The 17,144-nt window shown below is 27.2% G+C and overlaps 1 protein-coding gene across 1 annotated transcript in view; it reads left to right on the top strand.

Annotated features, from left to right (window-relative positions):
• Positions 1-17,144, top strand: part of LOC100200722 (G patch domain-containing protein 1) — a 36,447-nt gene that overhangs the window by 6,479 nt on the left and 12,824 nt on the right. The window contains exons 4-7 of the mRNA XM_065788310.1: positions 6,176-6,403; positions 7,852-7,996; positions 12,453-12,735; positions 16,903-17,097. Coding sequence (XP_065644382.1) covers positions 6,176-6,403; positions 7,852-7,996; positions 12,453-12,735; positions 16,903-17,097 — 851 coding nt within the window. The remainder of the gene's footprint in view (positions 1-6,175; positions 6,404-7,851; positions 7,997-12,452; positions 12,736-16,902; positions 17,098-17,144) is intronic.

Below are 17,144 nucleotides of genomic sequence, written 5' to 3'. Positions count from 1 at the left end.
GATAAGCATTGATGATAAGAGATGATATTGATGAAAAGTTCTTAGCAAACAATTCAGTTTTATCTTAAGGGGGCGTGACAAAGTCTGAACCATATAAGAGAGGTGGAATAACAAATTTATCTTATTATTGATACTATAAAAGATTCTCCAGAAGTCACGAGGGCCTAATTTTTGTGATGAAATGCGAGATTTTATGACCTGAGAATAGCAGGCTTTGGTGTTAGACAAAACCTATTTACAATATCAGCCTCTCTGAGAGCTACCACAGAGAATTTATTTATAAACAACATTGCTTATTTGATAAAAACTTTGACAAAGAGCTATACAAGTTTTTACTGCTTATAAAAAATATTTATATTTTATCAATATAATTTAGAGTGTAATTTTATATTTTTCAGTTAGTCCAACCTAATCAAAAATATTTTTATTTCAGTTGGCGCTTTTTTTTTGTTTATTTTTTTTTTCTTTTGCTACAACCGTGCTTTTTAAAAACCGTTGCAATTTATTATGCAATTTTTTTTTTTTTTAATGATTTAATGTTGTTGTTTTTTTTAGTTGCAATACTTTTGGGAGAGCCGTAAATTGCTCCCGTAAACTATTTTAGAGGAGTGTGGGCAGTATGTATATATATATATATATATATATATATATATATATATATATATACATACATACATACATACATACATACATACATACATACATACATACAGCGCACAAAATAAAAATTTGAACTATGTGTTAAGCTGTCAATTTGACCTTCTAAATCATAGAATTGCCAGCCAAATGTTTTTATTAGCCTGCAAATTAAAAAAAAAAGTTCAGTGTTTTAATATTTGTTTCATAACACTTACTGAACTTTGTAAATAAAAAAATACTTTATGCTACAAAAACATTTTTTTTAACATAAAGGATTTTTTTAATTCAGCAAATTCAAATCAAATCATTGTTTTTTTTTCAACAAAAACACAGTCTTACTGTAAATAACGATTTGGAAACAATCAAAACCACGCTCAACTTGTTTCTCCGCGCAGCGGCCTTGTGTTTCAGAGTTATAGAGTTGAGAGAGGGTTATAATGACAATTAGGTAGCTCCTCATCTGTAGTGGCCTTCTCCGCCTTGGGGAGGGGAATTACAAAAAAAAAAAAAAAAACTTCACAAATGCACAGTGGGTCATTGCCCATTTTTGTTCTAAAATTATATTTTTATTTACTTGGAACTTATAAATATATTTCTAATTTAAAAAAAAAAAAATTTATTTTTTTAATAACAATAAAATAAATTTCTTTTCACACCTTATCAAGTTAATTCATATTTTTTTAAATGTGAATTCACCTCCCCAAGGCCAAGAGTAGTAATGTCTGTAGTCAATTAAGTAGCCTTCACGCCCTACAGATGAGAAGGCTACTTAATTGTGGTTATAGCCCTCTCTCAACTCACAAAACACAAACCTTGACAAACAAGGCTGCTGCATAGAGAAACAAGTTGAGCTCAGTACTACCAGGGACATAGTGGGGATCAAACTCATAACCTCGCTTATGAAGAGAGAGCTCTACCACTACACCACTACCGCATAGTGGTGTAGTGGTAGATATACCACATATCACATTATACATATTTTAAAAATACCAGCATATTGTTTTTTAATAGCACAATTTCATGAAAAAAAATTTTTGTATCTCATCAACTCAATTCATACACAATTTACAACGTCATAATAGCCATCATGTCATCCACGTCTGCATATATTTAAATGATATGATTAAGAATTTACATTGTTATGCTCCAGGCATTAATAACTCCATTTCTTTGCCCAGTGGAGCCATCAAATCCTACATTGTGTCTTAAAGTAGCAAAAATGGCTGTATCACCAGCAACTGTTTTAATGACTTCATTATATACTTGACACAGTCTTTATGCAGCATAGTCTAGCAAACTCTGCATTGAGATTTTAACTTAATAATCAATTATCTCTATTTCCTTTGTATAACAAGGCAATTTTGCTGCCTTTATAATGTAATATGAAGGGTAAAGTTCACAGTTTTTTCTCATAGCTATATTTTGATATAGTTGATATCCATATTTGGTCATGTTTGTATCTAAAAGTAAAACCAGAGCTTCATTGCAAGATAGTTATGATGCAAGATAGTTATGATGCAAGATAGTTATGATGCAAGATAGTTAGGATACTTGATCACTATTTTCAAAAATATTCTTTACAGCATGGACCTCATCAAGTTTATTCTCTTTTTTAAAGCACAACTTTTGCTTCAATTAGTAATACGCCTGTACTTTGTTGTTAAAAGCCTGCCACATGTATCCTGTTTTTAATTAATTAATATAAACTGTTTTAAAACACCATGGTCAGAGATTCTTAATTTGTTTTCTAACATGTAGTTTAATAGATCAATATTTAATTTTAACCTATAAATTCAAAATTACTCTTTTTAGGAATCATTTCTAATCATAGATCTTACTTTTCAAAGATGATGTGTTTTATTTTTATTTAAAAAGCCAATACAGTTTTAGCTGAGGAAAGAAATCACAATTTACCTGAGATTTATTTGTCGCAGGCAAAATTTTAGTTGTACCCTGTTATCTAAAAGTTATTTTTTTAGGAAAGATGGTACTTTGTTGAAGCTCAAACCAATTTTAAATTATCATTTATATACTTATAAAGATTTTAAATTATCATTTATATACTTATAAAGATTTTAAAGTATTTTTTGACTGGAGGATATTGGAGGTTTTTTTAATCACCTAAAGAAAGTAAAAATTTGCACAAAACAAAAACAAAAAACAAAAAGACATCAACTTCAAAGTTAAATAAAACTTCTTACTTACAACTTCTTACAAGCAAACTTCTTACTTATAAGCAAACTTCTTACTTACAAGCAAACTTCTTACTTACAAGCAAACTTCTTACTTACAAGCAAACTTCTTACTTACAAGCAAACTTCTTACTTACAAGCAAACTTCTTACTTACAAGCAAACTTCTTACTTACAAGCAAACTTCTTACTTACAAGCAAACTTCTTACTTACAAGCAAACTTCTTACTTACTTACAAGCAAACTTCTTACTTACAAGCAAACTTCTTACTTACAAGCAAACTTCTTACTTACAAGCAAACTTCTTACTTACAAGCAAACTTCTTACTTACAAGCAAACTTCTTACTTACAAGCAAACTTCTTACTTACAAGCAAACTTTTTACTTACAAGCAAACTTCTTACTTACTTACAAGCAAACTTCCTACTTACAAGCAAACTTCTTACTTACAAGCAAACTTCTTACTTACAAGCAAAATTCTTACTTACCACTTCTTACAAAACTTCTTACTTACAACTTCTTACAAGCAAAAATTTGCAGCTAAGTTGTTGTTTAAAAAAAGATAAATCTATCAATATATAAATAAAAAATAGCACATAATTTTAATTAAAAAAAAAAATTTTAATTTATGTATAGCAACTTATATTTTTAATTTATTTTTATTTTAAAACTTAAAAGTCTGAAAAAAAATTTCAACTTCAATAGGTAATTTAAACTTTAATATAAAAGGTAGTGACTAAAAGGTTGTTCATAAAGTACATACGGTTTTATTTCAACCCTCCCCCTCCTCCTCCTGCATTTCGCTTTTTTGAGTACCCTCCACCTTCCTAAAAAACTTACACTTTTAACCTACCTACCCAACATTTTATGATACTTTTTTTAATTTAGTGTCTTTTTTCTTTTATAATTAACCCTCTGCCCCCCATCTCATATACTCCATCTCATATACCCCATTTGCAGACCCCCTCCCCCCCATCCTAGTGTATGTACTTTATGGACAATCCCTAACAAATACCATTTTAATAAAGCATATTAGCATATCAGTTTATTAAAGTATGTAAAAATTACCATTAAACCTACATTGAACACAATGTAGGTTTAATGGTAGGTTTTTTTTTATTTTGACACACTTGGACCCACTGTGAAATAGTGGCAAAGTTTGAAATTTTTTTTTATAATAATATAATAAAAAACTACAACAGTTTGACTAAGAATTTATTCAATTAACAGCAGAAAATATTATTAGAATAAGAACATTTATCAATATATTAAATGCAACTATTGATTTTACCGTAAAGTAAAACTAATGGTGTGTAAAAAATAAAGATATATTTTACGTCATATATAATATGCGTCAACTTTATAAGTTAAAAGAAGCTTATGAAAAACAATAAGAATATTTTTGATTCTTTTTTTTATTTAATATTTTAAGTGTTACAAATATTTATTATTTTTGAAATATATCTTTGTTGTTTGTAAAAACATATTTTCTAAATCTCAGGTTTTTTTTAACAATCAACCTCGACCACCAAGAATTTATTTTGGGAGGTCAAAACAGTAATTTTGATGAAACTGCTGTTTTGACCTCCCAAAATAAGATGATCATTCACTGTTTATTGCCCGTTGATTTGTATGTATGTATGTATGTATGTGTGTATGTATATATCAGGGCTCAAATTAGGCATATCATGGTTGCTTTTTGCAGGTTCGCAGTTAGTTTTTTTTTCTTTTCAATATTTTCATTATTTTTTTACTTTTGTAATTTAGCATTTTTTTTTTTTACCATTCTAAAATAAATTGAATGTTTTTGTCTGAGGTTTTTATTATGGGTCACTTATAAAGTACGTCACACTTATTTTAACTTTTAAATCAAAGTATGGTTATTTGCTTTTTTGGGCGGAGATTTTCATTCAATGCAAAGCTGAATTTTAATTACTTTAATTAATTTTAGTCTCTGCATGGAAATCAATAATATCTTACTTCTATTTTAAAGTTAAATTTAGTGTGATTTACTTAATGGATAAAGTGTATCAAAGTAAGTTTACCTATAAACTAAATCAAAACAACCAGTTTAGTTACTAGAGTTATTGTACTTAACTATTATATAAACTTAATATGCTCAAAGACATTTACTTTCAAAATTTAGCCATACAAGTGTTTCTAATTATATCTTATATGTGGTGGAAAGGAACAAATTACATTTACTCATGTTACTGTAATTGACAAGTTTTTTTTGTAATTTTAGTACTTTTTGAGTATTTTTTTAAATGTGTGCTATTACTTGAGTATAGTTTTTTTAAAGTAATTTAATTCACTACATCTTAAATCCAGAGACAAAAAAGTAAAAAAACTCTGTACTTAAGAAAAAGTACTATTGCTTTAGTGAAATTTTACTTGAGTAAACTGGTAGAAAAAAGTTTACTCAAGTAAAAGTAAAAGTTATTGCAAAACTTTTTTAACAGCTTTTTTTTATAACTCAAATAAGAAAGATTAAAATTATAAAAATCAGCAGTGTTCATGTTTAATTTCTTAAGAGTCGTTCATAAATTACATCATGCAAATGCACGTTTTTGACTTTAAAAACCATACTTTAAATTTTCTTAGCTGGATTAGAAAAAAAAACTAAAAGTTGTTTGTAACAAATCATCATATAATCACTAGCCCCTCCCATCTTTATTCCAGTCGCATGACGTAATTTGTGAACAACCCCTAACTTCATTTAAACATTAGTGAAAACTATTAGGAAACAAAGTTATAAAAAAGGCGCCTTTTTTATCAAATAAAAGAATTAAATCATACTTTTTGTGATATTAAACAATACTAATATGTAATAAATTTTCTTTACTCAGTTACTAATATGTAATAAATTTTCTAAACTCAGTTTACTTCAGTCAGATTTAAATGTAGTGAAATACAATATTTAAAAAAATATATACTTTAATAAAAGTACACATTTAAAAAAATACCTTACTAGTACAAAATTCACAAAATATTTACTCAATTACAGTAACATGTAATTTGTTAGAGTTAATGTAATTCATTACTTTCCACCTCTGTTTAAATCATATACATTACCGAGTGTGTGCGGGTGTTTACAGATAATTAAGAAGAATTTAATAACTTTACAAATTTTTTTTTTTTTTTTTACATTTTTGTTAGCATTGTCACAATTTTATTATTTAAACTTTATTTAAATTTTTGAATAATTTTTTGTGTTTCAATAAGACAAAAAGGAAATTAATTTCAAGAAATCAGTGGGTCAAGGTTTATATTTTCAGCCAAATTTTATTTGACATTTTTAATTACTTTTGCTATTGATATATTATTGACTCTCATATCATTTAGATTTATGGGTGTATGCCACAAAATTCTGCACATGATACAGAACAGATATCCGCCAAGTATATAGCTCCAAAAGATATTCAGCCTTTTCAATTTTTTTCTAAAGATAATGTTCATGGGCTTGGTTATTCAGGTATAAATCCTGCTACTGCCATGTGTGGATTTCTTCAGGATCTTGATAAACCAACATTTCGTCCGACAGGCAAAGAAAAAAGAGGAATCCGAGGCCAGGTGATTATTTTCTCTGTATTTAAGTCGATCAAAAAAGTTAAATAAAAACTATATGTTTGGAAAAGGTAACAAAAACATAAATTTTTGTTATTGATTTGTTATGTGATTTTTGTTCACATTTTAGTCATATTCAAGGAAAAAATGTTGCTAAGTTGTTAAAAAAATAGTTGTTAATTAATATATATGTAAATGATATGTTATAAATAAATCAGTAAAGTCTCAATGATGTTATAAGTTACAGTTATGTCACAATTAAGTTTATATAATGTAATAAAAAAACATATATTGTAGGCTTTTTAAACATAACAAAGTTTTTTAAGTGAAGGGTTTGCAAATAGATAGTAGTTTTGATATCAGTTGATAGCGATTCCAAATTTCAAGAAATCTTAAAATCTTTTTTGCCATTGAATTGTTTTTGTATTGAAAGTCTTTCCCTAACTCATCTAGACAACTGAGATTTTTTAAAGGTGACCTTAAAAATAGTTTTAATAAAACCTCAATTAAATGTTAATTCTTTTTTTTTTTTTTTACTGTAATTCTGATTCACATGCACAACAAGGCTGCAAGCAACCACTATTAAGTTGGGAATTACAAAAAAAAAAGAATTGAAGAGTTATTGAGCAAGGAAATGGTTGACAGAACACTTGAAAAGTTGTAGGTTGTATGAGTCAGATAGGAATAATATAAACATGAATCATTCCAGCCAAACTAGTTTAGAAGAATCTTTATTGCTAAAACTGGCAATTGATTTTTCCATTCTACCTTCACTTTATATATTAATTTTTAAAAGTCATTCAAAGCTAATTAAAGAAACAAAAAAAATTTCAGGTTGCCTATATGAAAAAAATCAGGATTTAGTACAAATTTTTTTACAACATTAATTTTCAGTTTTGTTAGATTTGACAAAAATTGTTGTTATTTTTGATGTTGCTATTGTGTAAGTATATTATATACTTACACAATAACAATATCACAATAACAACTTAAGTATATTATTTTTACTTTTTCTTTGAACAAAAAAGGCTTAATAAGTTATGAGTAAATAAGGCTTTGTGGAGTAAAGACTAAGAAATTTATTGCAAACTCAAAACCATATAGATAAAAATATTTCTTTACAATTTAAGATAAAACTAAAACAAATAGTTACAGCATACTTAAAGGTTCTCTGTCAAAAAGTTTAATAACACTGGTCTTTTCTTAACAACTAAAATGCTTCTTAAAATACTTTAATCTTATGGTCTTCATAAAAAGTTTATTTTTTATGAACTTAAAACGTATCGTAAAAAAAAGTGTTTTAAAACTGATTTGATCCAGTTTTTGTAAATCACTATTCTAGAAATGGAGTGAATTGAATTTAAAAGTTTACTCCTATATCATTTTTTCTACTACCATCAATTCATTTGTTCTTATTATGCTTTGTTTAATTGTATTTTATTAAATCTTGAAAGGCATTTGGTGTTGGCGTATTTGAAGATGAAGATGATGACATTTATTCAACTGACAAAATATCGAACTATGATGTTGTTATGGCTGATGAAGAAGATAAAACTAATCATGGTTGGTCAGGTGCACCTAAAAATGAAGTATTTAAAGGTAATTTTTTGTTGATAAAATAATTATAATCATTATGAATATTTAAATTTTGCAATTAATTAATTTATCAAATATATATATATATATATATGTATATATATATACATATATATATATATATATACATATATATATATATATATATATATATATATATATATATATATATATATATATATATATATATATATTTATATATATATATTATATACTTTAAAAATAAATTAAGTTTATTTTTCAAATTACTTTTGTATTAACGAGTGATGCGGAAGTTATCGGACAAAATAAAAACGTCAATAACTTATTTATAAATAAAAAAAACACTACTATTAAACACTACTAACTACTATTATATATTTTTTAAATAAAGCATTTATCTTTTAATAAAAATATATTATTTTTTATATGAAAAAACACCACCATCTGCAATTGATCTTAATTTTACTCTGACGCTTTTCATATGCGACTGTAAAAAGTTTAAATCAATTTTTTGTAATTTTAGTTTAATGCGATCAATAAAAACTTGCTCTGTTGAAGCTTGCCAATTTCCCTCGTAAACTTTCTGTGCCAAATGCCCCCAACAATTTTCAATTGGTCGTGCTTGAGGCACATTTGGGGGATTGGATTCTTTATCAGCGTAATAGACATATTGGTCCATCCAATTTAGAGAATCTTTAGAATAATGAGAACTTGCTAAATCTGGCCAAAATAAATAGTTAAAATCTCCATGATACTTGTGAATAAATGGAAGAAGTTGTTTTTCTAAACATTCATTAATATAGATTGATAAATTGATTGCTACAGCCTTGGAAGTGCGAAACAATGGCTCGGACATACCACGGTCAGATATGGCTATCCACATTAATAATTTTTTTGGAAATTTCTCTTTTCCTATAAAACGAACACTTTCTGGGCATGTCTTTTTGTTGTTTGTGTAGTATCCAGAATTTCCAGGCATGTTATCCCCTGCAAAACAAAAGTTTTTTTGGTCATCGATGACTAGAAGCGATTTTGTGTTATAGAGTTGGTTAACTAGTTTCCTGCTTCTTTTCTTTGCCTTTATTTGTTGTTCTATAGTGTATTTTGGAGTCTTTTCACGTTTTCTATATTTAATATTCATTTTTTTAAACTGACGACCAATTGTCGATTGATTTACACCGAATTTAATAGCTATTTTTCTCTGACTGACCCCTTTTCGATTGTTGACAAGTCTCATTAATACGGCTTTCTTTTCTCTAGTCCAGGATGTCGGACGACCAGGGTGCTTTCTATCAGAAAACGATTGAACAGTTTCAAGTCTTTTTAGGTTATCATATATTGTACTTCGAGCAAATCCTTCCTTTTCAAAATGATTTACGATTTTTTTTATTTTATATTAGGTTTATTTACAAAAAACATTTTTAGTCGCTTTCGAAAAGATTCTTGTTCAGCTGCATTTAACCTCATTTTAAATAATTGTGTTTCAAATAATAAAGTTTATATTTTATAGAACGTTTATGCCTACGCATAAAACCACAAAAACTAATTATTATGCTCAAATAATGAAATTCGGAGTTGTCCGATAACTTCCGCATCACCCGTTATAGAAATTAGTTTAAAAGAAAGTAGTATTAAGTATTTTAAGGTCTTTTTAATTTTTGTTTTAAGTCCTTTAAAAAATAATTATGATCAAAGTCCTTCTCAAAATAGGTTTGTAACTCTTTTCAAAGTTAAGGAGGAACTTTAACTAATAGCACCAGTAGTATAAGCAGAATCAGGTTTTGGTCTTTATGGCTTTGATAAGTAAACCTCATTTTGAGTGAAATGCTTAAGAAAGATTTAAAGTTTTAAAGGTTCTGTAATTTACTGATGTTGTTGCTAGCGAAAAAAACAATTATGGTTTAGCCAAATATTGTAAAATAACAAACTGGTTGCAGATGTTTATGGATTTTACTTTCCAGTCTTATTTTTCCTCTTTTCATTTGTAATCTCTTTAATGACTTTTATAATCTTTATAAAGACAATTAGGTTCATCAACTCTGTTTTTCATTTAAAAATTGGATTTTTTGTTTAAATCTCTTTAACCACAATTAGGTTTATCAAATAAATCTCTGTTTGATAGAGCTGATAAGATCGAAAGCTTCAAAATACAATTGATGGTGATATTCTTTATAAATACAATTGATGATAATATTCTCAAAGAAACTGTATCTCAAAACTGAAAAAAAAAAAATTCATTTATTTTCTAATTTTTGAGGCCGGTTTAGGTTTTAAAAGTTAGAAAATATAAACTCACTTGCAGAATTAAAATAAAAATTTGTTTTCCACAGACCTCTTTCCCCCTTTTTTCCCTTTACAGCCAATTTATTACATCTGGACAAAAACATTAAACTTGATTTGTCTATTGATCGAAAGAGTTTAACAAGTTTATTATGCTAAATTTTGAGTGAGTGACCAGTATGTTTTATAATCATTTCTCCTCTTTTAGTTACAAAGCTCTAAACAATTGAAGAAGATAGTGCAAAATTAGAAACATCTCCACCTGAATTAGCAACAACACTTATTTTAAAATATTGCATTATGTTGTCTAACATACTCCGTATATTTTTTATCTAAATCAATCTCAACCAATTTTTAGTCAATGGTCAATAAAAAACAACTGTTTATAATTCATTAAAATTAATTTAATAGGTCAAAACTTGTTTAGTACAGTAAAAAGTATAGTAAGTATTCTTTTTACTATAAAGCTTAGTATACTAGCTTTTTCCTCATTACTGTATGTCATTACATCTACTAATGACATACATTTGACTAATGTCATTTAATTCTGATGTTTTTTAATTCTGTTTTAGAAAAGACCACAACCAAGTTGATTGTGATAATTCTAACTAAATTATTTAAGACAACTTTTGAAAAAAATTAGCCTATACTTCTGCATTTTTATAATTCAACTCACCCTTGGTAAAATTTTAACAAATTTTTAAAATTTATTTCGTATTTAATAAAACTACAAAAAAAAATTAAAAAAGCAAGTCATCAACAACTGAAGGAACTATTTGATTTTTTTTTTATTTTTTTATTTAATTTTGATTTTTTTATAGTCAACACCGTTTCAGTTTCATTATTGCTAAGTTACTTTCAGATGCTTAACACAAGGTGGGGTGGGAATAAAAGGATATTTGTAAATTTTTACCCATATGTAATAAATGGGGAGAGATGAGAAAGGAAAGGGGAGGGGGATATCTTAATAAACAAGGCCAGTTCTTTCTAACAGCTCTAACTAAACTATTCAGGACAACATCTTAAAAAAAAAATCATCCATTTTTGTAATAAAACTCACCTCAGTAAAATTGCAATAAAGGTTAAAATTTCAGGCATTATGTTTATTTTTAAATATTTAATGCTGTTTTATTGGATTCCTTGTCTTAAAATATCTAAGCGTACAAATTTTCAGCACACAGAACAGAAACAAACACCAGAACCATTTTTTTTTTGGTTCAAGGCAAAGTACAATGTATTTTACATATTTTTCATGTCATTTTTTGGTTTGTTTCTTTACTTTTAACAGAATCATTGTCATCAAATCTCTCTATATTCTTATATCTTTCAGGTTTGTATATGTTTCATGTTTTGCATATATTTTAGGTTTTGTATATGTTTCAGGTTTTGCATATGTTTCAGGTTTTGCTTATGTTTCAGGTTTTGCATGTATTTTAGGTTTTGTATATGTTTTAGGTTTTGTATATGTTTTAGGATTTGCATATGTTTTAAGTTTTGTATTTGCTTTAGGTTTTGTATATGTTTCAGGTTTTGCATTTGTTTTAGGTTTTGTATATGTTTCAGGTTTTGTATATGTTTCAGGTTGTGCATATATTTTAGGTTTTGTATATGTTTCAGGTTTTGTAATCAAAAGTTGATTAATTTTTTTGTAGTTTTTTGTTGACATAAAAGCAATAAGCTTTTGTAAAAAGATTTTATCAACACATTTTGGATTTGTTGTGTACTTGACTTATCCTCTTTTCAACAAACAAATAAAATAAAAATTGAAATCAGTTGCATAAAAATGGAATGGAATATTTGACAATTGTTAATTTTGCTTTGAAAAAAGATTTAATTGCATAATCATATAAGTAATTTAAATAAATCAATTATTTAAATCAAAAATTTAATTACATAATCATATAAGTAATTTAAATAAATCAATTACAACTAGACAAGTAAATGCTTAAACATAGAAAGGTTTTTGATTTTTCTTAAAAGAAGTGTTTTAGTAAATGGTTTTACTATTTGTATTTATTGTTTATTAATATTAAACCATTATCCTCTTTTGTTATCAAAAAAATGAACTGTCTTCTGTCTCTATATCCAAAATGTATTATGAAACAGTATAATAGTTGGCTAAAGTATGCCTTAGTAAAGAAACATAAGAGAAAAAGTTATAAATTTTTATTTTAACTAAAACTTGTTAGATTTTTAGGTTGTTTAACTGGTTTCATTGAGTCATCTATTAAAACTGTTATACCTAAACCTAAAAAAATGCCTGAGATACCTCCTGATTTTCAACCAAAACATGTTTTTCTGGATAAAGGGAAAGGAAATTTGCCACCGGAAGGTAAATTAACATCAAAAGAACGCAGTATTTTATTAGGAGAAGTATCTAAGCCAGTCAGTCAATGGACTTTGCGTTGGGATCAACAACAAAATCTTGATGAAAATAAGATAAAGAAAGAATTAGAAGACAGGGATGACAAAAAAACAAAGTAATAAATATTTTTTTATAAAAATTAAAGTAAAAGTCAAGTTGCTTTTAATAAGACATCTATATTAATTATTAATTATATAATTCCTATATAAATACTAATGAATATCAACCCTCTCACTGAGTCCTCTTTTTTTCCTCACTGAGTCCTCATTGTTTACTACTGACTTTTCATGGAAACCATATATACAATCAGTTGCTTTATCTTATCTGCTAAGCTTGAACCTCTTGCCCATTGTCGTAAAGTTACATCTCTTACTCTTTTCTATAAATACTATCATGGTCACGGCTCAAAAGAGCTATCATCGCTGGTTCCATCAACTAAAACTCATTCTCGCTTGACTTGTCATTCAGCAAAGTCTCATTCTTTTACTGTACTAACTCTATTCTGTCCCTGCATGCTCTAAAAACTTTTATTTATCCAATTTTTTTCCCCTGCATCTTAACCCTATGGAACTCTCTTCCATCTTCATGTTTTGCGGACTCATACAAACTTCAACTTTTTAAGTCTTCTGTCAACTGTTTCCTTACTCTATATATCAATCCAACTGTTTCCTTGCTCTACATTAAAAAAAAACTATTCTATATTGTTAAATAGTAACTATTTTGTTTTAACTGTTCAAATAGTTATGTTTTTTTTCATAAAACATTTAATAAGATATACTGCAAAGTTGCCTAGGTTCGGTCCTTTGAGCATTCAATTATCACACATAAATAAAAATATTTCAATTTTTTTTCCTGAAACATACAAACAATTATTTAATAATTAATATTGTGAAAATAAAAAAAATGAAAAATAAAAACTAATACTCAATACATGTTTGAAATGAAAACATCTACTTTGACCGAACTTTCAATACCATCTCAAAAGTTCGGTTGCTATATAAATCCATATTAATGCATTACAAACTTAAGATCAAAAATAATGAAAACTAATTTTTAAATGTTGTTTTATTATAAAATAATAATATAATATCAGATAATAGTACCTAGTAGTCAGATAATAGTACCATAGATACCAGATAATAGTACCTAGTAATCAGATAATAGTACCATAGATACCAGTAACCTAGTAGGGCATCACCCTGGGTTCATAAAAAAAAGTCTTGGTGTGCCAAAGAAAACAACAAGGAGCACATAAAAAAAGGCTTTTTTAAGTATAAATAGTATTATTTTTAATTTTTGTTATAATTAGTCAACTATTTTATTACTTTGGTCTTTATCACTTTCACTACGCTACTAGTTAATAAAATTAAAAATATATTTTTCAATTAAGTTAAAAAAGTTTTTTCATTTAAAAAAAAAAATACTACTTTGCTTTAAATAGACTTTGTATGTTTATTGGCAACTCTTGCACATCGTCGACTAAAGTAGAACAGCAAGATCCACACACCCAAATGTCACAGGATTCGCATCCATAGTTGTTGTTGAGCTGTAATTTTATTTCTGAAAAAAATGTCACAAGCTTGACATTTTTTTGAATTCAAAGAACTGTCAGACTAACATTCTTGATATATGGAAGTCTCTTTGGGTTCTGATATAATCAGATTTTTGATTACCTTCACTAGTTGTTGTTTCTGTTGTTTAATAGTAGGTTTGTCAATCAAATCAGCTTCTTTTGCCAAATGTTTTTGAGTCTAAATTGAATTAGCTTTCTGTTTTGTTTTTTCACACAAAACCTTTCTAGCTTGTGTTTGGTTCTTTTGATTTTGTGCTATTATTTACTTGTTTGTAAGTTCTATCAAAGCATCTAGAGAAATCATAATGTATTATTTCATGAAAATATTTAGTTTTGATTCTGATATGGATGCTTTGGGCATGCTAGCATGTAAAGCATTTAAAGTTGATGTTTAAATGCTTACAAGCAGTTGTGCAGCATGTTAAAGAAGGTCTTTGTTTAAATGAGCTTGAAGAAGTTTGTGTACTTGAAGTTCTATGCTTTTGTATACTTAAAGGAATTTCTGGAATTGCGGTGACTGGTATAGGCAGTGTTGGTAAGGCATGAGTACTTGGCTCAAAAATTGATCCAATAGCTAATTTTTTGTTATTTATTTTTCTCAACACAACTGAAAAATACCTGTTGCCAGAGTAAAGCCTGTTTGAGCAACCCAGAGTAGCTAGGTTTTGTGAGAACTTTGAAACCGAATGGAATTTTTGTTCAGAACTCCACACAGTTTACTTTTCACAGAAAAATACTTTAAAACTTTCAATCTTGTGGCAATATGGAACAAATGTCTTTTCATACCATTCAGCAAAAGCATGTACTTTCATCCAGCCAGATTGCGTGGCACCATAGGTAGCACCGTTTGGCTTATCATGAGTTAGAAACCATATGAACATCAATCTAAAAGTTCAAATTATTAAATAATAGTTTGTAAAATTAGGAGTTTTCTGGATTCTTTGCACATCTGTTTTTAATGCTTCTTAAAATATATACTCAAATTTATCATAAACACCATTATCTTTTGGCCTTGGAATAAAATATGAACTTACTGTTAGTACTGCAAAGTTTCTTAGGCTCTTTTGAACCTCTTCGACTCACTACCTTAAATTTGCCTTGATCATATTAAAGGCCAGATTCATTCCAAATACATTTCAGAAATTTGCGCAAACTTTGATTAAATAGTTTTAAAAAGTTATAAAGTAGGTCATTAAAATGCTATATGTTATGCAGTTTACAAAAAAAGGAAAATTTTTAGAGATTGTAAACAAATTGAATTTTACTTTTTTTAAATTGCAACTTTTTTTATTAAAAAATAATTTATTATAAAATATATTTTTATGTAAACATAAAATTTTAATAAATCAATAGTGACTGGCTGAGTCGACATTGCATGGTTTGGCGGCATATTATTTGTAGTTCTGAATGATAGCTCAGAATGACATACCAGGCAAGTATAACTTTGCCACCATCAAAACACATTTGATTTGAATTAACCAAGTAGTTAATAACAACACACAGCATTTCAAGTCTATTCAAACTAAAAACAATATCACTCATAAATATTAAAATTTTTATTAAAATGTCCTTGATATTGCCGCTCAACTTGGTTGGTTTGCCTTTTTTTTTTTTAGTATGCTTGCCATTACTTCTGGTTGATCTTTTGAAGCCAAATGTTAAAGCTGCTTTCCTCTTACTCACACAGTCTTCAAACCACCAGCCATCTGTGCACCATAAATCCATAGATGACATAGATACATTAACTTGCAAAAAAACTTTTCAGTGTGTTGCAATATATGTTATTGTTTTGTAATGAGTTCATATCAGCGATATAAATTCACCATTTTGAAATCAAAGTTTACATAAAAATTGACTGGTTAATTTTGTTTATAAACAAATTTTTTTAAATTATAAATAAGTTCTTTATTCAAATAAAATATCATGGCAGGTATCCATTATAAAAATGTCCGAATTTATTTGTAAACTTACAGGTAAAGTTACTTGTAAATTTTACATTCACAACACTAGTTCATATTCACAAAGTTACATTTTTTACTAATTTTAAAAAACAAAGTAGTTAATATTCAAAAATTTATAATTTTTTTATGAATATAGTTAGTTTGGTAATTTTTAATAATACTAAGATTAAATTTATTTTAGATTATTATTAAATTGCTTATTTTAGATTTTATTTGTATGCCTTTTTTTTAATTGCTGTTTTGCTAAAAAATTATTTCAGCAGGTTGCAAATAAACTTTATTATTTTTTTTATAGATTTATATTAACGAAGTAATAACAATTATTATTTGAGAAAAAAAGTTTGTAAAATTTGAGTTTTGCATGCTTTTTTTTCTTTGACCAAAGTTACATGGTGACCAAACTTAGGCAATTTTGCAGTAACAGAAAGGATTTTTTCTTTAATTTAAAAAAATTTCCTTTTTTACAAAAAAAATATTCCTGATAAAAATAAAAAGTAAAATCTTACAAGTTGTAAAGTGTTTATTAATTTCTAAGGTGATCAAATACAATATAATATCAGGTGGACACAACTATATAACACTAATGTTTAAAAAAAATCCAGTGGATATAATATTAAACAGAAGATACACATATCACAAAGTTATTTGCTCTAAAAGATTGTTTCTGCCTTCAATTATGTTTCTTTCAAAACAAATCCAAAAACTTTTTTAACTTGTTTATTACTTTTATTCACTTCTATGTTTTTAGGTTTACATCAAGATGGGATAAATCTTTCCATGTAGAGCGACCAAAAGTTGTTGCAGAATCTTCAGACTCAAAATCTGAGTGTAAAACTGATGGCTTGTTTAAACCATTCTCAAAATTTCCTGAGAAGCAATCACGCTACGAGAACTTTCTTGATGCGCAAAAAGCTGGACTTCAACCTCAGCTTGTCTATGATGCGTAAATATTCACTACTTATTTTTATTTTCTTTTTTAAAATATTGAAT

The sequence above is a fragment of the Hydra vulgaris genome, chromosome 01, assembly GCF_038396675.1.
Source record: "Hydra vulgaris chromosome 01, alternate assembly HydraT2T_AEP".
In the NCBI taxonomy this organism is placed as follows: Eukaryota; Metazoa; Cnidaria; class Hydrozoa; order Anthoathecata; family Hydridae; genus Hydra; species Hydra vulgaris.
Note: the sequence above shows the minus strand (reverse complement) of the source record. Positions and strands in the feature narration are given on the sequence as shown.